General features: G+C 45.0%; 1 protein-coding gene across 3 annotated transcripts in view; it reads left to right on the top strand.

The window, feature by feature from the left end:
* The first annotated feature begins 1676 nt into the window (after positions 1-1676).
* The window catches only part of SLC8A1 (solute carrier family 8 member A1), a 370852-nt gene continuing 348419 nt past the window's right edge, over positions 1677-24109 (top strand). For 2 of the 3 annotated variants that reach the window (XM_082642698.1, XM_082642700.1), the window contains exons 1-2: positions 2077-2157; positions 22195-24026. In XM_082642698.1, the coding sequence (XP_082498824.1) occupies positions 2089-2157; positions 22195-24026 (1901 nt within the window). In that variant the 5' untranslated portion in view covers positions 2077-2088. Of the gene's footprint in view, positions 1762-2076; positions 2158-22191; positions 24027-24109 lie in introns of those variants that run through there. The other variant, XM_082642699.1, reaches the window with a different exon arrangement.

Genomic DNA, 24109 nt, shown 5'->3' with positions numbered 1-24109 from the left:
TGATGCCCAGGTCCCACCCCCAGAGATTCCAAGCTACTCTGTCTGGGGTGTGGCCTAAGCGCTGGGATTTTTTAAAAGCTCCCCAGAAGATTCTGAGGTGCAGTCGGAGGTTGAGAGCCACTGGGAAAGAGGCAGAGGAGGGCTACTTTTCCCACCCCCCTGCTCTTTGCCTCATAGTCAAACAGTGGGATTCCTGGAGTCCGAATCTCTCTTTTCCTGTGGCCTGGCTGCCCAGAGCTGCGCTGTAAGTACGGGGGAAAACTCTATTAAGAAACAACTTTCTGTCTAGTACTTTGGTCTCCCTCCCACTCTCACCCTCCACGTAGCTGCCCCTGATGCCCTACACTTTAGCAAACCACACCAGGGGCGAACATCAACTCGTACTTTAAAAATACACACTTGGAGTCCACCTTGAGAGCTACGTCAGAGTCTCAAGATAGGACGCTACAATCCGCATTTTTAACTAGCTTCCCAGGTGTGTCTGATGTGCAGTCAGGACTGTGAACTCCACAGCAGGTCTAGCCTTTCATCCTGCCAAGTCATTAAGGATTTGTAAGGATGAATGGGCTGTCAGGAGAGCAAGGGCCTGGTGCAATGCTCCTTTATTAATTATGGCGAAGTGATGTATTGGCAATGATAATGCTTCTCTTGGAAAGGGCAATGAATGGTTCGTCGATTGCTGCATTAGATCTTTCCCAACTTAACCTTAATGCTCAGCTTTTACTCTTCTCTGTAGTTTTAAAAGCTGCAGGGCTTTCACATTAAGCAGCCTCTTGGTCTTTATTCCCAAGTGAGCTGCAATCTTTGAGGGAAATACCAAAAGGGAGAATCTTTTGGAGTTCTTGGCTGGGGAATTAACAATCCCCCACCCCCACCCCCCCGCAATCCTTATCTGCTTGTGTCAGCAGCTCCTAGCCAGCGTATTGCTGTGCAGGTCTGATAAGTAGGAAAAACACGGAGTGAGGATTTCAGAGAAAATCATTGATACATCCCCGGATCCCTCTGCTAAAAGAAAGCTTCCTTTAGCGGGGGGATTGAAAGTGGAGGAAGAAAGATATATCTGGCTGAACAATTTCAGAGGTGAGAAACGGGTGGGCGAGCCGGTGTGGCGGTTCTGTCTGTGGGTGAGGGGAGGAAGGTGGCAAAGAAAAGTTGCAGCGTCGGTCTGCGCGTGTACTCCATGGGCTTGGGCGCCGGGGAAAGCGCTAGCGTGCGGCCGGGACGCACTGCGGGGCCGAGAGCCGGGAGGACGTCGAAAACCCTTCTCCGCGGCCGAGGCTGGGAGGCTGGAATTGCTCCCCGCCCGTCCGGAGCTCCAGAAACGCGCCGGCTCCACTCGCCCGCGGTGGCCGAGGCCGCCGGGGTGGGGGCGCGCGGGGGGCCGGGGCGGCGGCGGCGGCGGGGCGGAGCGCGCGTGAGAGCGAGTGCGAGGCTGCGGGCGGCGGGCTGGCGGGCGAGTGTGCGCGGGAGGAAGGGAGGGAGGGGAGCGGAGCGCGCGCGCCGCCCGGGCCCCGGCCCTCCCAGCCTCCCGGCCTCCGCGCTGCCTCCCGCCCGCGCGCACCGGCTGCCTGCCGCCGCCGACGCTCCTGCTCGCGCCGGCGCTGCACGGGAGCTTGCCCGCCGCCGCCCGCTTTGTGCTTCCCTCCGAAGATGGGAGCGACCTTTCCCAGCTCGGGAGCTATTTAAAAGGAGAGAGTGCGCCGTCTTTCCTACTAGCGTGGAGGAACGGGGGAAGGATCCAGCCGCACTCCCCCAAACCAGGTAGGATCTTCGGAAGGGCAGCAGAAAGGATTTGGTCAGATACCGCCAACTGTTTTCCATTTGTTCAGAAGGCTACACTTCCCTCCGCTTTGGCAAAGGACCAGCTCCTAAATTGCGTGTGTATGTGTGTGTGTCCCCACCCATTTTGTGGGGGTGTCCGCGCTTCTCGGGGAGTGAAATTGCTCTGGCTGGTGCGTCTGGGCGTTGAGGGTGCCCGCCTGCCAGTGCCGGCTGCCGGAGCAAGAAAGGGCTGCTGAGGAGAGATGCTGCACCCTGCACCGCGCCGGGCTTAAGGATTCAGGGCGCGAAGAGCGAAGTCCACCCGGAATGCAGCGCTGCTGGGGATCCAGGCGTCCCCATCTACTGGGCTCTGCTCCGCGGTCACCCATCCTCCCGGTAATCCCTGGGGTCTTCCCCAAGGCCACACTCGCGAGTCTCCTCTTTTCCGGCCAGCCCTGGGTGCTCCTTCAGCATCGACTGCGGAGAGGAGGGAGGTGTGGCCGGGGCGGGGGGACAGGCAAGGGAGAGAAGCGGCGGGGGAGTGGGCTGCAGGGTCCCAGTCTCTGGGCACGCAGCCCGAGTGTGCGTTGGGGATCCTGCGCGCCGAGGCATCTTTCCCCAGGACATTCGAAGGGAACTTTGCCGCTGCATTGTCTGCCTCTGGAGCTTCGCTGGCTCTTGGGGAAATGGTCTGTGTTCTGAGACGTGAGGATATCCTTCTTGGATCCTCCTTAATGAAGAAGAGGGAGGTCTTACGGGTGGACGGTAGGCTACAGAAACCAAATCCACCCAGGCGATGCTTTTAAAAATATAGTATGTGTGCCTCCGTGGTTTTTCAAATCCCCCTTCCCTTATGAATTGTGTTGACTGATGAATGGCTTGGGCTGGCAATTCGTATTTCCCTCTCCAGACAAAGTGGCAATGGTTGGGTTGGGAGCAGAGTGATCAAATTTAACAAAGAATTTTGTGAAGAAAGCAATGTGCGTGGTGTCCGCAGTCGCTGGAAAGAAAGTCCTGCTTTGCACTAGGTATTTGTTTAACCCCTCTTTGCCTGGCTCCCTTGCTGGCGCTGTCTACTGCTAGTCAGCCACTAGTGGTTGTGAATATAACAATACAAACTTTGTCCTGCTGGAGGTGTAAAGACTAAAAAAAGAAAGAAAAAAAAGGATATCAGTAGGAGGTGAAGTGGAAGAATCTTTTTTAAAAATGACGGATGTAAAGACAGTACAGGCATCCCTATCATGGAGGAGCTAGTAGAGTAGGTGGAGAGTCTGATCAGATCTGGTTAAAGGCACAGCTTGGGTCTCTCCAAACAGGAGCAACTGAACATCCACAGTTTAGCATCTGTGTGAAGATTTCCTAAGGGAAATGGGGAGCAACCAGGAGGGGATTCTGAAAGCATACCTCCCACCCACACTCCCCAACATACACACACACACACACACACACTCTCTCTCTCTCTCACTCACTCACACGTTTTCTCTTTCTCAGAGCTACTTGTGCAGCAAGTCAGGAAAAGAGGGAGGAAAATGTATTTAGATGTTTCATTCATTTCAGAAAAGAAAACAAAGCCGGAATAGGAATGATTGCTTTGAGGCTCCTCTTTCAAATCCTGTGTTGCTTGAATTTACCTCTGTGGGTTTGCTAAACTTGCTTAATTGTGAGGTTAGTCTCACGTGAAAAAAAGGAGGAAGGAAGAGAGAGCTAGCTCGCTCCATCTTTGGGGCCTTGAGAGTGAGAAGGTGGGGAAAGATCCACTTATTTCATCAGAAGCAGTATGTGTTTTCTTAAATGGTTTTCATTTTAGGGACTCTGCCTGCTTGAAGGATTCCATTTGGATCTGAGGGCTCTTTAGCTATGATTTCTTCCACCTACTAAAAAAGGAGCCTTAATTCCCCTCCCCTAAACTGGCCTTTATTAAATATGGCATGATTAATTCCTAGGGGAAAAAAAAAACTGGACAGAGGTAAACTGTTGTTCACTACTGAGCTGTGCAAAGACAGCAAAGAATGTAAGTGTCCATGGCAATCAGACTTCCTTTACTCTGTCTTAAAAGCTTAGCAGGCCTGGAAGAGGAGTGTAACAAATTAAAAGAATATGAAGGCTGTGCTTTATATCGATCTATCTGTGTACCTGTGTACCTGTCTACCTACTGTCTATCTTTCTATTTACTTTATCATTACTATTTAATGGTTCCTACAGTATCATTTTGGATTAAGTACTAGATAACCCTTTTGTTGACCATGAAAGGGAAGAAAAATGCATAGCCCTAACAGTGTTTTAACTCCAAATGAAATTACAAAAGGAAGGTGAAATTGCAAAAAGAAGGTGAAGTATAGTCAGTAACACCTACAGGACTATCTGCAGGAATTACATTAATTGCTCTTTCAAACTTACTATGTGTTGAAAATAAAATATTCCAGGAGAGCTTCAGCATTTTGTTAGCAAGCTATATTTAACATGTTTTTTATCAGACAAAAATAGACTTTTATTTATCTTGCAAAGTAAACGCATAGTTCCTTCCCTGTAAGTACTTAATCTGTTTCTTTGACAAAATAAATGGTGAGAAAAGCTCTGTAGATCCAAGGAAGTTGCATTCCCCCTTTAAAGCAAGTACAAAGCATGCATTTAGCTCATGGGTGGGTTTTTCTCAAAGTAAGTGCATTTTAGGACTGCACCAGCTGATTTTCATGTTGCAGTTCAGTAACAGGCCCTCTCTCCGTGATGACTTCAGGTAGAGCAAGAAAAGCATGTAGGCAAGAAGCAAGCAGTCTGCAAAATCAGCATGGAAATAAACCAGATCTAAATTGAAATAGAAATTAAATCTGGAAGAAGAACTACACAATTAAAAGAGGATGGTAGAGCACATATCTTGCATGCTTGATATTTTTGCTGTATGTATGTATGTTGCTTTTCTCTAAAAATTCAATTGTTGCTTTACATTTGCTAACAACTTAGGAATCAGAGTGCTGAGATCTCCATCTCCAGATCCTTCCATCCTCTTTTTTTTTTTTTTTTTTTCCTCTAAGGGATAAATGTCTCGTCAAAACGTCTTCCAATATCATCCATACCTCATGGTCAGACCTCTCGTCATAACCTCTGCCAAACGGTCTCCCATCTGATCCAATTCTTCTGCTCCCTCTTGTGGCAGATGTTCTCCCTGACTTTCCCTAGATTTCAGAATCCATTCCCTCAGCTGCCTATCCCTTAGGTTCTAATTTTCAGTGTTAATTGGTGCTAATGAAAGCAGTAGGTTGCTGAACTCGCTGCTTCCAGTTTTCTCTCTGAACAAAGGGAGGTCTATCCCCTGGAGATGTCCTTGAGATTCAGTGGAAGTAAATGTCAGGTGCTGCCTGACCCACTGAGATGGACTGGGTTCTGGGAAAGTGAGCTTTCAGAGTCTTGCCTCTGAGACTCTGATTTAGACTGAGGGCTAGTCCAGTGGGGCCTCATTAAGTGCAGTGGGATTATTTTCAGTTCTCTTTTTTTTCTCTTCCAAAAGATACCTGTGTGTGAATGTGTCTGCATCTGTCCTCTCTCTCTTTCTCTCTCTTCCTGCCTCCCTCTCTCCCTCCTCAGCCTCTCACACGCACGCACGCACACACACACACACACACAGGCCCATGCAGGCCAAAGGGCACATGCGTACGCGCGCGCGCACACACATACACGCCACACACACACGCTTCACAAAAGATATATTATACAACACATATTTTGAAAACAACTAATCAGTGATTAGGTTCTCAATAGGGTTTGTAAATCAAGCAGCTCACTTTCTGAACTGGAGACTCCTAGGGTAGACTACTCTTCCTGGCATGATTTCCTCACAAGCAGTTGAGAATACAGATGAGGAGACTAGGCATCTTTTCCTAGTGCGTTTATTCAACTTGGAAGACAGTTGCTCGCAGCCCTTGAGGCCTCAAGTGTTTGTTGTAGGCTCTCTTTGTTGTCAACTATGTTTTGAACCCTAAGTGTTTTATGTCTACATTTGTGATTGTCCTTTGATTGGTGCAGCCAAGAGTGTATAGTAAGTAACAGGATAGACCAAGGTTCACGAGAATCCCATTTTCTCTCTACCTGAAACTTTCTAGCCAGTTTCAGGAGGAGGAGGAGAATGTAGGGAAGGAGAAAAGTCCTGAAGTGATGGAAAGCAGCTGACGTGATGGAAGTGTGTTTGTGATCAGGGGCAAGGATGGTATGGGCAGCTGTCTGGAAAGTGATTTGAGAAGCACAAAACATCCCTGGATTCAAAGCGTTTATCCTTCAGCCAACGTAGGATCAGACATTCTCACTATTAGAGACATTCATTTGAATAAAGTAATTCTATCTAGTAGATCCCTAATAGAATGCGATGAGATTACCTAGGAAAGAGATGCCATTCATTCTCACAAACCATTCGCATCTGTTCATTTACTAACTTGGATTGGTTTAGCAGATCCGCTGGCAGAAAAGTCCTGAGGGCTGGAACACAGGATGATGCAGAGGAAGTGAAAGAAGTTTGAAATGGGTTGCTGTCCAGTTAGTGCCCCCAGAGGGCCATTCTGATGGGGAAGTACCCCGGGAACCGGGCTGCTGAAGTGGGGTGGGGGGGAGAGGTAGAGAGTAGCCAGACAGAGGCAAAGATAAACTGTCACCCTGAAATTTTACTTCTGGGTCAGCAAAGGTAACAAAAATTTGAGCTTTCTTGAAAATTTACTCTTCTGAGAAATGGGTGAAATATGTCCCGTAGTGTGAAATCATATGCTTTAAGTCTTGAATGGCTTCTACTGTATCATTTTGGAATATTCATACCAGTAACCTCGAACACTAGTGTGATACTCGTTCAGACAAATTTTTTTTGCATATGTAATAGACATAGAAACATAAATGTAAATATTAGAGTCCATCTTAATTTTTTATTTTATTTATTTATTTATTTATTTTTAAATGACATGTCACTTTAAATTTTTTATTTATTTATTTATTTTTGGCTGTGTTGGGTCTTTGTTTCTGTGCGAGGGCTTTCTCTAGTTGCGGCGAGCGGGGGCCGCTATTCATCGTGGTATGTGGGCCTCTCACTGTCGCGGCCTCTCCCGTTGTGGAGCACAGCCTCCAGACACGCAGGCTCAGTAGTTGTGGCTCATGGGCCCAGTTGCTCCGCGGCATGTGGGATCTTCCCGGACCGGGGCACGAACCCGTGTCCCCTGCATTGACAGGCAGATTCTCAACCACTGTGCCACCAGGGAAGCCCCATCTTAATTTTTTAGAAAAGACAGAAAAAGTTGTCACTCTGTAGATGTCATTGCATGTGAAGTCAGAATAATTTAATAATTTCCTGGTTGAATCTAATGTGAAATGAAGTCAAACAGACAAGAGAGTGATTCAGCAATTTTCTTCAACCCAACTGTGATATTTATCGAGCACTCAGTGTATGCAAGGCACTGCGCTGGGCTTTTCAGAGAATGCAGATGCTGAAGAGGAGTTATGTGATGTTTGTTGAATACCCATTATGTTCCAGACATCAGTCTAAGCACTTTGTACATGTTTTCTCACTTAACACCGTTGCAAGAAAGCATCCTGATCTTGACTTAAAGATGACGACTATGGCTCAGTTAAATAACTTGTCCAAGAGTGAATAGGTGACGGTACCCGTTTTTGAGGCTGTTTCAAAGCCATGCGCAAAACATGCTCTTTGCGCTGTGTTCCCTGTTCTTAGGGATGTACGGTCTAGAACACCTAAACACTGGGCTGAGTGAGGTAGATGGCTGCAGCTATCTAATGAGCCCAGTGCTTTAGAGTTGAGAGGAAGAAGAGAACATTGGAAAAGGCTTCATGGAGGAGGAGGAAGCATTTTAGTTGGTTCCCAAAGAGTGGAAGGACTTTGCAAATAAATAAAGCCTCACTATTTTTAAAACATGTAAACCAGCCCCAGCTAATTTATGACAAGGACCACCCCAGAGCAAGGTTAGGGCCATTTCCAGACTTCAAGCTAGCTGCATGTCCCGGTTAGGACCATGCCATGGGAACTGTGGATCTGAAACAGATGCTAGCATAAATCATTGCTCACATGTATTTTACACGGGAACCCGAAATTGATGAATTTCCAGCATGCCTTGGAGGAGAGAAGCTGTATCAGTCTGAGTGGTGAAGCAAGGAACAGACCTTAAATTTGACGGTTATGTTTTCTGAGCCATCACAGGTGGTTTTTCTTTCTTTCTTGAGCACCGAATGGCTCTGATGCTTTCTCCCTTGAGCTTCTCCAGTTCCTCACTTCCACTTCCCCCTAAAGCACAGGACCCAGGGCCCCCTTTGGCTCTGCTCTGTTCAATATATAGCACCCAGTTGAAGCAGGTTTAGAGAATGGGTCTGCTTACTCTACACGCCAACCTCCACTTCCTCTCTGCACCATGGTAGTGCCCCCAAAGTGAGTGGGATCAGCCAGGGGCAAAAGGATAGAGCTTGGGGAGGGGCTCAGTCATCTGTCACATGTCCCTCAGAAGTCGTAGGTCGTCACTTCCAAAACCATCTGCCTTTCAACTGTTGGGGGATGTGAGCCCCCTGGAGCTGAAATTTGTGAGTTGATGTTGGCCACAGTTGGTGACTCTTCCCCCCCTCCCCTTAACTTCTCACTTTCTTCTCCTGGCCATGCAGCTGCCCCTGACCCTTTTTCAGAACTTCTCCTTATCAGTGCTCGTGCTTTTTTTTTTTTTTTTTTTCTTTTTGCGGTATGCGGGCCTCTCACTGTTGTGGCCTCTCCCGTTGCGGAGCACAGGCTCCGGATGCGCAGGCCCAGCGGCCATGGCTCACGGGCCCAGCCGCTCCGCGGCATATGGGATCCTCCCAGACCGGGGCACGAACCCGTATCCCCTGCATCGGCAGGCGGACTCTCAACCACTGCGCCACCAGGGAGGCCCAGTGCTCGTGCTTTTTAGACCCATAGCTAGCACTGGAAGACACATCAGAGATCATCTAGTTTTTTTATTAACAAATAAGCAAATGGAGACCATAAGAAATTAAATGACTCAATAAGAGTGAAATGGGACATAATTGAATCTAGATCTATGACTCTGAATTCATTTCACCAAAGTTACATCTCCCTTTTTTCTTGGATAATATAGAAGCCCTCTAGAAATGTGCCTGTGTTTTCTGGCCTCAGGAATCCGTGGATGTCTAGCAATGATTTCCTCGGGTGGAAAGAAAACTATGACTTTGCTTCTATTTCGAGGATATTGACAAATGCAGTGAAGTTCCCTATGGTACTCAGACCAAAGTTCTCTGAGGTCAGCAGGCATATCATGTTAGTTTTAATATTTGTTTGAATTCAACAAATGGCATATTTAACATTGTGCAAGATCCTTAACTTTTCTGTGCCTCATTTTCTTCATCTATTAAATGGGAGTGATAGTAGTAAAGAGCCTTATGGGGTTTTTGTGAGGAATAATACATTAATACTTGTAAAACATTTGGAACTGCTTCTGGCACATGAGTGCTCAGTGAGGATTGGTCCTTACTACTTGAGAGATGACCAGTGAGAGAGCACTGTTTCTACCTGTGCACCTTTATGTGGGCATGCTAATTGTGAAGGTCGCCATGGAGAGCTCGAAAATAAGGGCATACATAATGACTACACCAAAGGTCACAAGCTGTTTTTTAAAGGCCGCATAGTAAATATTTTTGGCTTTGTAGACCACAGAGCCTGTCACAGCTACTCAACACTGCTGTTGTAGCATGAAAGCCATTGACGATACTTAAATGCGTGAACATGCTGTGTTCTGTAAAACATTGTTTACTTACACTGAAATTTGAACATCATATAATTTTCATGTCATGAAATATTGGTTTTTAAAATTTTTTTCAATCATTTCAAAATGTAAAAAAAAATTAAATAGGCATTATAAAAACAGGTGGTGGGCGAAATATGACCTGTTGGCCATAGTTTGCCAACTCTTTTTTTTTTAAATAGATCTTTATTGGAGTATAATTGCTTCACGATACCATGTTAGTTTCTGTTGCACAACAAAGTGAATCAGTCATATGCATACACATGTCCCCATATCCCCTCCCTCTTGAGCCTCCCTTGAGACACAGATTGTAAGAGATACACACAGGCCATCTTAGGGGGCTGCAGGAAACCCAGCCATAGGGGTTGGTGTCGTGGGAAGAGATCTGGCCTAGAAACTCAGACACGTTGTCTTAGAGCCTGGCTCTGTCACTTCTGAGATGCATGGCTTTGAAAAAGTCTTTTAAGTTATGATAGCCTGAGTTTTCATGTGGGGGAAAAGGGGGAAGGGGCAACGTTAGATGACTTTTAGGGGCCTTCCTAGCACTAAAAGCATTTTAATGAAGGGGAATTGGACATTCGAGGTGGGTCATGGAGGATGGGTAGAAAAGCATGAGAAAGAAAAACAGGGTGCATATTTGGGTAATTTTTATTTAGTAGCTCAGTTGTCTACCAGAAACAGTCAGCCTGGGGAGGTAGACAGGCAACATATTATGGATGATGACCTTGAATGCCAAAGTGAGGGATTAGAATATCATAGCTTTGGGTTGTTAGCCAAATTCCTCAATTTTACAGATCAGGCTGAGAAAGGGAAAATGACTTGTCCAAGGCCACATGACTGGCCAGTGAAAGCCACGACCCGCACTCATTTCTTTTGGCTCCTAGACCAACGACCCTTCCATCTACCATATTGCCCCCAGCAACATGGTAGAATGCAATTAATTTCAACTGTATGACTATGACTTCAGAGGGGAAAACTCTCATGTAAATGACAGAAGCTGTTTTTAGTATTTTCTAAACATGATCTCAACACCCAGCATATCTAAGAGGGTAGGTCTGTGAGTAATCCCATTACAGAGAAGGGTAATTGCATAAGTGTTAACCTAAGGCCTTGCACTCCAGCAACCTTTAGCCTGGCTTCCTGCTGAGTGTCTTTTAAAAAGTTTTGACTCATGTTATTTCATCAGCAGAGTCTTCCCTAATACCCTGGTAGGTCAGGTCCTCCATTACTGACTCTTGTGTTTTTCCTTCATAGCATTTATCAATTAATAAATGCTTCTTTCTGTAACAATTTAAATTAACATCTATCAGGGCTTCCCTGGTGGCGCGGTGGTTGAGAGTCTGCCTGCCGATGCAGGGGACGGGGGTTCGTGCCCCGGTCCGGGAGGATCCCGCGTGCCGCGGAGCGGCTGGGCCCGTGAGCCATGGCCGCTGAGCCTGCACGTCCGGAGCCTGTGCTCCGCAACGGGAGAGGCCACAACAGTGAGAGGCCCACGTACCGCAAAAATAAATAAATAAATAAATAAATTAATTAATTAATTAACATCTATCATCTGTCTTCCCATCTAGATAATAAATTCAGGGAAGAGAGAGATTGTGTCTTGTTTAGTTCATGGTTCTAGTCCCCCATACCTTGCCAGATGCATAATAGACATTCAGTGTTTGCTGAATGAAAGAAGGAATGCATGTTCTCTCATTAGTCACTGATCCTGGTGAAAACAGTCCTTGCTTAAGCAAGGACTTAATAAGCAGGTTACTATTTTCACTTGTTAATGAAATGATTAAATGATGAGTATTTCTTTCTCCACTAAATTTTTTCTCTTTTTCAAAAGCTCCTATCTAATCCTCATCTATCACAAAAAGACAATAACATAATAGTTGTGGCATAGTTACCAACATTAAAACCATAAGCCATAAGCCAGTATTTAAACGATTCTTCAAATACAGGTGTATGGGATTGGTTTAAAGGACATGTTCACTAGATACCTTACCTAGTAGAGAAACTGTATGTTTCGTAAACTGTGTTCAGGGTTTTGTGTAAAAAGTTCATATGTTCCCTCCCAAAAAGCTACTCAATTTATTTCTCTAAATAAAAATTTGGTTAGTTCCTTTTTAAGCTGCTTCCATTAAAAAAATGGATTTTTTTGTATATACATACACACCGAGTTTTAGACCCATGTCACTGTGTATATTGTCAGGAACTTTAGAATATTGATGAAGGGTCACCATTATGTGAATATCTATCAACTTGAGGTTTTTTTTTTTTTTAATTTCTTTTTACTTCCTACTTCTGTTCTCCTCAAGAGCATCTTATTCTTTAAAGGATTATGCTTTGTGAGTATGCAGGAAAATTTAAAAGACCTACAAACTTCAAGTTGATAGGGTCCTATCCCCGGAACAGCAGTCTACTCGAAGATGAAGCTTAATGACTCAGGGAGAAAGCTGATGAAATTCACCAGCCTCTGCTCACATAACCAGTATTTTCCTTATTAAAAAAGATTTTTTTTAAAAAGGCATCTGCATGTTCCTATCACATAGCTTGAAACTGGAGTCTGTGTTAAACATCCCCAGTCCCAAGAGGCAGACTAGAAAGCCAGAAGAGGGACTGCAAGGATTTACCCTTGAGTTGAAGGAACCGGGGAGTTGGTGAGGCTCCATACAAAGCCTCTCATTTAAAGAGCACAGCTTTCCTCACCACCTAAGCCTTCCAGTTTGGGGTTTTTGTTGCTGTGTATTGTTGACCTCTGTTCAGGGCTTGTGGATAGAACCTGATTAGCAGGTCTCTGAAGACTTCCATGGATCTGGTTCTTTGTCCTGTGTCTATGTAGAGTCCTAGCCATCCTTACCTGTTTCTCCTTAAGGAAAGCAGAACAAACCCTTGGCAACATTACGAAGTATGTGTAAGTTACTCCCAATGATTTAATCTCCTCTTTGGGGGGCCCTGTTGATCTCCTGTTAGGGTCCATTTTTCTCTACCCTCTTCTCTCTTACCTCACACACACAGTCACCAAGGGGCTTCACATTTTGATGCTGTCTGGAGTCCCAATCTGTGACAATGAGGGCCCATCTGATACACTATTTCATATCAACAACTTACTGATATTACAACAAACGCTATCTTCTAATTTTTAGGTACTGCCTTCCATCAAGGACCTTATTTAAGTCCTTTGCTCTCCAGTCTTTGTTTGCTAAACATGCCCAATGCCCTTTATGCCAGTTTTTTCCTCCTACCCAGTTCTGCCTTTCTACCCTACGTGCCAATGCCAAGACCATCCATATCAGAGTCACCTAGGGTGCTCCGGAAAATTCAAATTTGGGGGTTCCTCCTTAGAGCTACTGTGTATCTGATGATAGGGCCCAGTTATCTGCACTTCAGTAAATTTTCCAGATGATCCTTAAGTGACCTGAAGTTGAAAAAGCTTGTTCTATGCCTTTTGTCATATCATTGCTTCCTTCTGGAATGTCCTCACTCTTTCCGACTTCTGTCATCCTTCTAGTCCCCTCCTTTTATGGAATTTTCATATTCTTTCTCCTATTCATGGTCATTTGAGTAACTATTACTGGAAGACTATAAATTCATCAGGAACAGGGACCATGAGTCAATCATCTTTGTACTTCCCACGGTGTTTGGTCTGGTGCTTTGCACATAGAAGCCCTCAATAAGTGCTTGAGGAACAAATGAATGAATGATGCACTCTCTTAGAACTAGAAATGCCAGGAGGGCTATACTTCACTGAAACAAAGGTCTGAAGGCGAAATGTCAACAAGCTAGTGTGGAAAATATTTTTAGGTAGGAAATCGTTTTTGGTGACCCAGAAATAAATGCATGCATATGACCTCATTTTTTTTTTTTTTCAGTGTGTAAGGTTGAACATCAAAGAAAGACTGCTCTTTCTCTTCAGGGTGGATTGTGACCAAATTATTACCTGAAATAGTAACTATTGTCCAACACAAGGCCCCTGAAAGATTCAGAGTACAGAAAAGACGATCCAAGGCCCTCCTCCGGGAATTCACTACATTTGAAATCTTTTGATTGCAGGACTGTATGCTGAGCAGTTGGAGGTTTCTAGAAGCCCAGTTTTATGACCCCAAGACCCCAGGTATGTTAACCTGGGAACTAGGTGGTCCACTTTGAGAGCATCCAGGTGTAGTCATGGTCTCACTGTCTGAATCCCTGGAAAGTCTCTCCTCTTCTGTGATTCCCTAGTAATGAAAGAGTTATGTCTTCTAGAAAGGGGACTCACTCCTTGACTCTTGTAAGGCCCCACTAGAATGTGAGCTCCTTTGGGGATATTATCTTATTCATCTTTGAAACATGGTATCTGGCACATACGAGTGGCTAAGAAAAACTTGGCAGACAAACCCATGAATGAATGTGTTGTTTTCCCTTTTATTTGGATTACTTAACAGTTAAAAATTAATGTCTTGACCCCAAGACAGTAAATTCATGGGCTGCATTGAGATCCTCGAAAAAATATTGATTTATTGTTTTTAGGGCCAAGTATTAACTTACTTGTAGGCTAAAATTCAATATCATTCTCCCCAGCTTTCTGCATTGCCCTCTTTTATTTTAGTTTTGCTTGTTCATGGCTAGGATTTCATTCTCTATTTTCTTTTCTCCTGACTGAATGGGAAAACCTTGAGATTATTACATGACTTTGGAGGGATTTCAGACCTCAGATTTTAGCTGATGATCCCCCAAATGGATCATCTTTCCCTTGCTATGTGATGAATAGGAGTGCTTACAAAAGCCTTTCTTGGGGGGTGGGCAGGCATGAGACAGGAGAGGGAAATGTGAATGAGATGATACAAATGACACACATTTATTCAGGTGGGAAGGAGGGGTAGCGTGGGAAGGTTCTTCCACACTAAGTACCTAAGTAAGTTGCTAAGACAGAACAGTATTGTTAACCTGTGTAGTGAAAACAAACAAACGAAAAGGTCCTGCCATTTTGGAAAGCATTCTGGTTATCATGCAAAATGCCTGGATTTAAATCCTATCTGTCACTTAAATTTGTATGATTTCAGCCCAGTTTACTTTGATGAACCATTTATTTTTCTCGCTTGTAAAATGGGAATGATAATACCTCCTTGCAATATTGTCAGAAAAGATAGTGAGTGCAGAGTAATCAATATAGCAGCTGGGACAAAGCAAGTGCTCAGTCAATGGTGGCAGTCATGATTGTCATAAAGGCCCCCGAGTGGGGCCCTTCCACTGCCCTTGGTCCTGGCAGAACAAATCTGAGGATAGTCCTGGCTGACTCTACATGGAGACCAAGATTAGCAGAGTATCTCCCCTTCAAATTCTTCCTTACTTATTGACCATTGGAAGACTCTATTCTCCAGCTTTCTTCCTTCTACCCATATATCCATGTCAGAATGCAGAGGTAATATATTTAAATTCTTCGTGCTCTTTCCCTTTTATGGGGCCTCTGTAATAGAGGTGACTAGGGGTTGGTGTTTGACTAGATGTCTTTTTAGTGTCCTAAAAGGAGAAGAAGATATGCTCCCTTGAGGATGTGCAAAATATTAGGACCCTCTCAACAGAGCAGGTGATCCTGGCTTTCCAGAAGAAATCAGCAAGCCAGAGCTGGTATAGGAGGACCAACTACCAGGTGCTGGGGAAAATGTTGGGATCCCAGCCCCTCTCTTGATGCTGGAGATCAGGTTTTCTAGCCTGAGGTTCTCTGTGAATGACTGAATCACAATTCTTCTCCTCTACCCAAGACTGACATTGGCTTTTCAGTCTGATACTGGCCTCTGCTCATTTTAGGGGCATCCCTTTTACATAGGGAACATTTCTAAATGCATATGCCTGGGTTCAGCCCTCGGATTCTGATTCCACGTCAGAGATTTGGTGAATCAGCACATGACCCACTGAGAAATATTTTATTCATTTAATAAAAGCAGGTGCTGTGCATCTTCCATATAGCAGGCTCTGCTCTAGGAACTGGGTGAACAAAAGAGACAGGAATCCCTACTCTTACAGAGTTGACATCTGTTAGAGAGAAAGAGAAAGAGAGAAGCAGAGAGAGAAAGAGAGAGAGAGAGAGACAATAAGCAGAACCATTAAATAAATTATATAGTGTATAAAAAGTAATAAGTTCTAAGACTCACAGGCATAGAGAACAGACTTGTGGTTGCCAAGGGTGTGGAGGGTGGGGAAGGGATGGACTGGAAGCTTGGGGTTAGTAGATGCAAACTATTACATATAGAATGCATAAACAACAAGGTCCTACCATATAGCACAGGAAACTATATTCAGTATCCTGGGGTAAACCATAATGGAAAAGAATATAAAAAAGAGTGCATATCTGTGTATAAGTGAGTCACTTCCCTGTACAGCAGAAATTAACACAACATTGTAAATCAACTATACTTCAATAAAAAAATAATAAGTTCTATATTGAAAAACAAAGTACAGAAAAAGGGTCTCATGAATTTTCAATAACATCTTCATTATCCTAAATGCTAAATCCATCTTTCTTTTTTTGGCCACGTTGCCTGTCGCCCCAGTTGCTACCTTTGATGAATGAGGTGGGTGTTTTCTGAGATGGGACAGGGTCCTGACTCCAGTCTTGTAAGCTTAGGCAAGAGGGCTTGAGCCCCTTATGTGATGTCTCACGGCTTGTCTCCTAGAGGACCTGTCCTCATTTATCAGGCAGCAAAGAAGAAACTCTCTTTGGAAAAAAAAAAAAGTAATAGCAGAGAGTCGCTGTGGAAACTGAACGAGCTCCTTTCTGAAGTGTGGTCACGGCCTGATGGCCTGAGGTTGGGGGCCAGAACAGTAATTGGCACCCTCAGTGGATGATCAGATAAGACAAGTCATCCTCTGGCATCATGTCTTTGTCTAGAAGCATTTGGAAGTGCTTGCATCCACAGTGGATAAGAATTTATGGTTGCTTTACTGTTGCCTTAGAAACAGATTCATTGCTTAGCTTTGAGGCTTTCAGTCAGCAAGAATCACATAGAAGGGGATTCCGGGTCCTGATGGAGAGTCAGGGAGTTCCTTGGAATAACCCCAGCTGCCAGTCAGCAGAATGAGATTAGGCTGCCCCAAGCATAGGACTGGTGAGAATGCCAGAGGTATTCCTTCTGTCTGAGTCAGTTCTCCTTGTAGTCAAAACAACCATAGTTCTTCACTGCTGCGCTGCCTACTACTCGTTGGACCTCCACTGTGGCAGTTTGATAAAGATCTGTCTTGCAAGTACATACATCCATTTTTGTGACCTCTCCCTTCAACATAGGTGGCTGGGCTCACTCAGTTTGATACCTGTTCACCCTCCTTTGTCAGTTCCATTCAGGTCTGCCATCTCTAGGTTCTGGGGCTGTTTGGTTTGTTTTAAAATAAATAGTGAGGGCTTCCCTGGTGGTGCAGTGGTTAAGAATCTGCCTGCCAGTGCAGGGCATACGGGTTCGATCCCTGGCCTGGGAAGATCCCACATGCTGTGGAGCACCTAAGCCTGTGTGCCACAACCACTGAGCCTGCGCTCTAGAGCCCGTGCTCTGCAACAAGAGAAGCCATGACAATGAGAGAAGCCCGAGCGCTGCAACAAAGAGTAGCCCCCACTCACTACAGACAGAGAAAGCCCGTGCACAGCAATGAAGACCCAATACAGCCAAAAATAAAAACAAATTTACAAATAAATAATCAAATAAATAGTGAGCAGAAGGTAATGTGAGTATTCTTGCTACCGTACTGAAGGCCCATTTGGGTGATGTAATGGATATTCCTAAGTAAGAACTAGCTGTGGATGTTAAGAGCTGATCTGAGGGGCTTCCCTGGTGGCGCAGTTGTTGGGAGTCCGCCTGCCAATGCAGGGGACACGGGTTCGTGCCCGGTCTGGGAGGATCCCACATGCTGCGGAGTGGCTGGGCCCGTGAGCCATGGCCGCTGGGCCTGCACGTCTGGAACCTGTGCTCCGCAATGGGAGAGGCCACAGCAGTGAGAGGCCCGCATATCCCAAAGGAAAAAAAAAAAAAGAGTTGATCTGAAACCACCATGAAGATCAGCCTACCCCATGTTAGAGAGTTCAGTAGATCAGGGCAGAAGATAAGAAGGCCAGGCAGCAGACCAACGTATCAGTGGCCTCTATTTCCTGCTTAATTTTCATGAAAATATATATTTGAGGAGACAGTGGGGAGAGTCAGGTAGAGATCACTTTGAATCTGACGACAGAGGCAAGACCCTAAAAGAATGGAGACAAAAAATGAAGAAAGAACTCTCATTTAGATGACACCTACCCCCATCCTCACAAGCATTTAGATTTGGCGTTAATTTAATAAAGAAAGAAACTGAAGTCCAGAGAGTTCTTTCCAGTTGCTTCATGGCTAATAAGTTATAGCAGTGTTTTTTGTCCACTGACTTCACAAATTAGACCACTGCCACCTTTTGAATATAATTATGACATTTTTAATTTAACCCCAGAAGCCCCCTTCCTTTTTCTCTGATAGTGATGATGGTTTTTTACTGCTCAATCCACCTTAGACATTGGTACCCTTTTGGCTGAGAACATATTGGGAGATGTGGGTGGGGCAGGTCTTCTTCTCGGCAGACCTAAGAGATTGCCCTGAGAGTACTTGCAGGAGAGGTTGCCAGGTAATTGCTAAAAGGCGGGAAAGTGGGCGTCAGCTGTCTCTAGGAACACCCCAGCCCACAGGTTACCTCAGCTATGGATACTTGTCTAAGCCTCTAATCCATAACATAAAACCAGGCTTGTTGTAATCCTTCCATGGGACTTTTGCTACCTAGGTCCTCCTCTTGGGAGCCAGGAGGTTTTCCAATGGGCTAGTCCAAGCCCAAATCCAATCATTCTCAATGATTATTTTACATACTCTCAGGGATGGTAGAATGGAGCAGTGAATTATATCACCTCAGAGACAGACCAGGCTTTGAATCTTAGTTACTATCTGTCTGACTTTCAGCAAGAACCTAACCTGTCAGAGCCTCAATCTTCCCACCTACAAAATGGGCTTATAATATCTATCATATAGGGCTATTGTTAGGGCAGTGTGCACTGCACAAGTCCAGGGGTGCTATTCACACAGACTCTAGTGGAAATGGCAACATTAGGAGTTGTGTAACAGGGCAATGCTGGTTCTTAGAAGTATTAGATATAATGACTCCTGTGAAGAATTTAGCATGGTGTCTGGGACGGTGTTTAAGAATGGAGCCTGGTATTTCGGCCTCAGGCAATCAAATCTGATTTGCTGTTGTGCCGTTTCAAAACTTCCCTCTAAGAAGGAAAATAGTTCAGGGTACAGAAAACACAATGTGCAAAGACCTGGAGGTAAGAAAGTGTTGTCATGTTCAGGGAGTGGAGAGAATTCCCATATTCTGGAGCTCAGAGGCCAGATTCTAAAAGGTATAAACACCCTATTGAGGGGATTTGGGTTTGTCTTCAGGGCAATAGGCAGCCCGTGAAGAGTTTTAAGGGGAGTGAGAGAGTCTGATCTGCACTTTAGGAAGTTTGTTTTGGCTGAAACGTGAGGAATGGAATGATGAGACTTGGCAGTGATTTGAAGGGAGTGGTTAATTCTATCAGTTCTGGAGACAGGCGCAGCTTCGAGTCTCTGTCCAGTGTTGGCTCTCTGTGTCTGTCCTACTCCCCCTGAGCAGATACTTAACCTTTCTGATCCTGACAGGTTACCAAGACGTTTTAAGTTGCAAATCTTCCAAAAGGGTCGCCGCAAATGCTTCTTTCTCCTTTTTAAACTTTAGATCTTTACCGTATCGTTTTATATACCTACCAGGCATTGGGGGTCATTTATAAATCAGATTTTCTTTTTTATAATAGGCAAATCCTGGCTTCCTTGTTTCTACTCTTACCCCTATAGTCTATTCTTCACTGAATGAGCAGAGAGATCACTTTAAAAGGAAAGTCAGCTCACATCACACTTCTGATCGGAACCTCCCTGTGATTCCCATCTCCCTCACAGTCAAAGCCAGCATCTTATAATCTCCTCAGTGCCCCTCGTAATCCATCCCCACTGTGTTCCCGGCTCTTGAGCCCTGCTCCCTTCACTCACTCACAATTAATTAATTTTTCTTTTAAACTTCGTAAAACTTTTATTGATATATTTATCATGCCAAGATTTTTTTATTTAAAATTCAAATTCCATTTGAAAGCGAGGCAACAAACAAGCATTGGGATCCCAGGCTGCTCCTGGAGGAGCCCCCACGTTCACGAGAAAGCACGCACATCCTCCAGCTATGTGATTTGATCGCTCAGAGTTGCATTCTGGGAAACTCCTCTTAGAGAGTCCCGGCAGGATGTGTTTCGTTGGTAGCTGGGAAACAACAACAGCGGCAAAAACAAACGTGCCCTCTCAGCACGTTGGTCTCTTCGTGGTTCCCAGACTGCGCAAAGCACAATTCTCATCTCGGTCTTTGCGCTTATCTTGGAATTCTCTTCCTGCAACTATCCACAAAGCTTGACCCCTTTCTCCCTTCAGGACTTTGCTCAAATGTCACCTTATCAGAGAGGCCTTCTTTAAACCATCCATTATAAAATCATGCATGCCATGTGTGTGCACACACTGACACACACACTGACAAACACACACTGACACTCATAGACTTCCTGTCCTATTGAAATTGCTCCCTACCCCCCACCACTATAGCACTTTTTACCATCTGACATTTACATTTATTTGTTTGTTTCCTCCCCATTAGAATATAAGGTCCACAAAGATGGAGACTTTAAAAAAAATTCATTGATGAATTCTCAGGACCTAGAAGAGAGCCTAGCATACCCTTCTAAAATTTGTCTGGGTGGCTCTCATAAATATGGGGAATAAATTGAGGCATAAGGGGGTTAGAACTGGGTCTGCCACTGCTCTTACAGGATGGTTCAATGTTACCTTGTTTTAAGGAGAAATCCTATAACCCACTCAAGCCCAGTAATACTGAACAAGTAGACACACTGACTATGAACTTTTGCATATTTTGAAAATACGCTGCTTCTAGTTTTCGACCTTTTACTTAGAATGGAATTCCACCACTGCAGCCCTCTGCTGTGTCTTCTTTAGCATGGGAAAAAGGTCAAAGCTTATCTCCCAACATTGATGAGCTAAAAACAAGGACTTTAGGTGATGGTGGGCTTGCGGAGGGTGTGCCAGCATGGGCTGGGCCAGAGTGGAGGTTCTCCTGGGCCCAGGTGCAGTTTTCAGTATAAGCCATCAGCCTCACACATAGGCCAGAGAGTCTAGGTGAATGTGGGTGTGACTGTCAGACAGCCTGAGGCTATGAGGGGGTCTGACTCAGCTCCACTTTTAACTTTGTGGCAGGCCACAGGGCTGAGCTCTGACTCAGGACCCTCCTTAGCCCCATGTTATCCGATGTCATAACCATAACTGGCTTTCCAGAACAGACCTACCCTGACTTGGAGCAGACCCTTCTTTGCTTCAGCGCCTGCCCCTACCACCTTCACCAGAGCCCTGGAATCAGAGGTGACACAAGGTCACTGAGAGGCACACAGCTTGGTAAGCAAGGCAGAGTGGTGGATGGAGCCACCATGCACCTGAATTCGCCCGCCAGTGATGCTGTTGCCATATCCCTAATTGCCTCCTGTCCTTCCTCGCATGTATATGTTGTGGTCACTGTCATTTTGTCACATGAGCTAATGTAGATGGAATTATTGCCCTTGCATTTTTGGGTCACTTAAATCCTCTATAGAACTAATATGTATTTTAGAATGACCATGGCAAGTCTGACATCGACACAGAGAAGGAACATTTTATGGCCGGTAACGCTGATTTCACAGCCTGCCAGGCAAGAGTCTTACTTACACACTCCTACACCTGGACCTGCTTATCTCCCTTTCCTGTTGTGGGCAGCCTGCAGATTCTAGAGCGAGATCTGTACACAGATATGAAGAGCAGTGCTTGAAGAACCAGATGCCTGGCTGCTAATGCAACAGGAGACTTGGGCTTGCTGAAAATTAGGAGGAATTGTGCTCTCGTCAAAACGTGCTTTTAAAAACTGTACTTGATGTGTGGAAATATTGCCTTATAGCAGATTTTTTTACCCTCAAGTACAAATACCATTGAGCTTTGATTGCAAGTAAGCTTGAAGATTTCTCTGTGCTGCCAAGAGCCATAGGACATGATTTCATGAAATGCAGTGAAAAGTTGTGCTCTAGAATTTAAGATCATCACCAAGCCTTGCGTTGGTAGGATTTTTAGAGTCTAAATTTCATAGCATCACTCTTAACGAGGTGATTTTGATGATGAAACAGTTTCTGGAAGGTGATTGTACTAACCACAGTTTAAAGCGAAATCTGCCTTAGCAACAAGGAGAAAATTATTCAATGTGTCAAAATTTTTTGTTTTTTCTCATTGGCTGTTAGCATGCATGCATGTGTATTCAACAAGGCAAGGATATAATTGAACATTTCATTCCAGTAAGTCAGCTGTGTACATTGCTCAGTGAATGGGGACTACATGTAGAAAATCCTCAAGTGGAGAGATTGGGCTGTAAACGTTACCAAGGATTGCTTCATCACAGATGGGTTCTTAGAATCATGATCCTCCATAGATGTTGTGATAGTCAATTATAAACAAATCATTAGTAAAAGTAATAAAAATAAGTAATTAGTCATGCTTTGGATCTGGATCTAATGATGTGATTTTTCCCCCCCACCCTCTCCCTATCTTATTTTTCCCAGTAGGTTGGGACAGTTGGAACTCTGCCATTGTCCAACATGCTGCGATTCAGTCTCTCACCCACCTTTTCGATGGGATTTCATGTGTTAGTCATGGTGGCTCTCTTGTTTTCCCACGTGGGTCATATAAGCGCTGAGACAGAAATGGAAGGAGAAGGCAATGAAACCAGCGAGTGTACTGGCTCCTATTACTGTAAGAAAGGGGTGATTTTACCCATTTGGGAGCCCCAAGACCCTTCCTTTGGGGACAAAATTGCTAGAGCGACTGTGTATTTTGTGGCCATGGTCTACATGTTTCTCGGAGTCTCTATCATTGCCGACCGATTCATGTCCTCTATAGAAGTCATCACGTCTCAAGAAAAAGAAATCACCATAAAGAAACCCAATGGAGAGACCACCAAGACAACTGTGAGGATCTGGAATGAGACGGTGTCCAACCTGACCTTGATGGCCCTGGGATCTTCCGCTCCAGAGATTCTCCTTTCAGTAATTGAGGTGTGTGGCCATAACTTCACTGCAGGAGACCTCGGTCCTAGCACCATTGTGGGCAGTGCCGCTTTCAACATGTTCATCATTATTGCACTTTGTGTTTACGTCGTCCCAGATGGGGAGACGAGGAAGATTAAGCATTTGCGTGTGTTCTTTGTGACAGCAGCCTGGAGCATCTTTGCCTATACGTGGCTTTACATCATTTTGTCTGTCATCTCTCCTGGGGTCGTGGAGGTCTGGGAAGGTTTGCTTACTTTCTTCTTCTTTCCCATCTGTGTTGTGTTCGCTTGGGTGGCAGATAGGAGGCTTCTGTTTTACAAGTATGTCTACAAGAGGTACCGGGCTGGCAAGCAGAGGGGAATGATTATTGAACATGAAGGAGACAGGCCATCTTCCAAGACAGAAATTGAGATGGATGGGAAAGTGGTCAATTCCCACGTTGACAGTTTCTTAGATGGTGCTCTAGTTCTGGAAGTCGATGAGAGGGACCAAGATGATGAAGAAGCCAGGCGAGAAATGGCTAGGATTCTGAAGGAACTCAAGCAGAAGCATCCGGAGAAGGAAATAGAGCAATTAATAGAATTAGCCAACTACCAAGTCTTAAGTCAGCAGCAAAAAAGTCGAGCATTTTACCGAATTCAGGCTACCCGCCTGATGACCGGAGCGGGCAACATTTTAAAGAGGCATGCAGCTGACCAAGCCAGGAAGGCCGTCAGCATGCACGAGGTCAACACGGAAGTGGCTGAAAATGACCCTGTCAGTAAGATCTTCTTTGAACAAGGAACATATCAGTGTCTGGAGAACTGTGGTACGGTAGCCCTGACCATTATCCGCAGAGGTGGTGATTTGACCAACACTGTGTTTGTTGACTTCAGAACAGAGGATGGCACAGCCAATGCCGGGTCTGATTATGAATTTACTGAAGGAACTGTGGTCTTTAAGCCTGGTGAGACCCAGAAGGAAATCAGAGTTGGCATCATCGATGATGACATCTTTGAGGAAGATGAGAATTTCCTTGTGCATCTCAGCAACGTCAAAGTATCTTCCGAAGCCTCGGAAGATGGCATCCTGGAAGCCAATCATGTCTCTACACTCGCTTGCCTGGGATCTCCCTCCACTGCCACCGTGACTATTTTTGATGATGACCACGCAGGCATCTTTACTTTTGAGGAACCTGTGACTCACGTGAGTGAGAGCATTGGCATCATGGAGGTGAAAGTATTGAGGACATCTGGAGCACGCGGAAATGTTATCGTTCCCTATAAAACCATTGAAGGGACAGCCAGAGGCGGAGGGGAGGACTTTGAGGACACGTGCGGAGAGCTCGAGTTCCAGAACGACGAAATTGTGTAAGTTCTTTTTTTTTTACTATATGTGTGGTTGAGTTGCGTTCGTGGATGTGCGAACATGTGCGTGTTTTCTAAAAAACTAA

Source organism: Mesoplodon mirus, assembly GCF_964341445.2.
Source record: "Mesoplodon mirus genome assembly, chromosome: 14".
In the NCBI taxonomy this organism is placed as follows: Eukaryota; Metazoa; Chordata; class Mammalia; order Artiodactyla; family Ziphiidae; genus Mesoplodon; species Mesoplodon mirus.
This window is presented reverse-complemented; position numbering and strand designations above follow the sequence as displayed.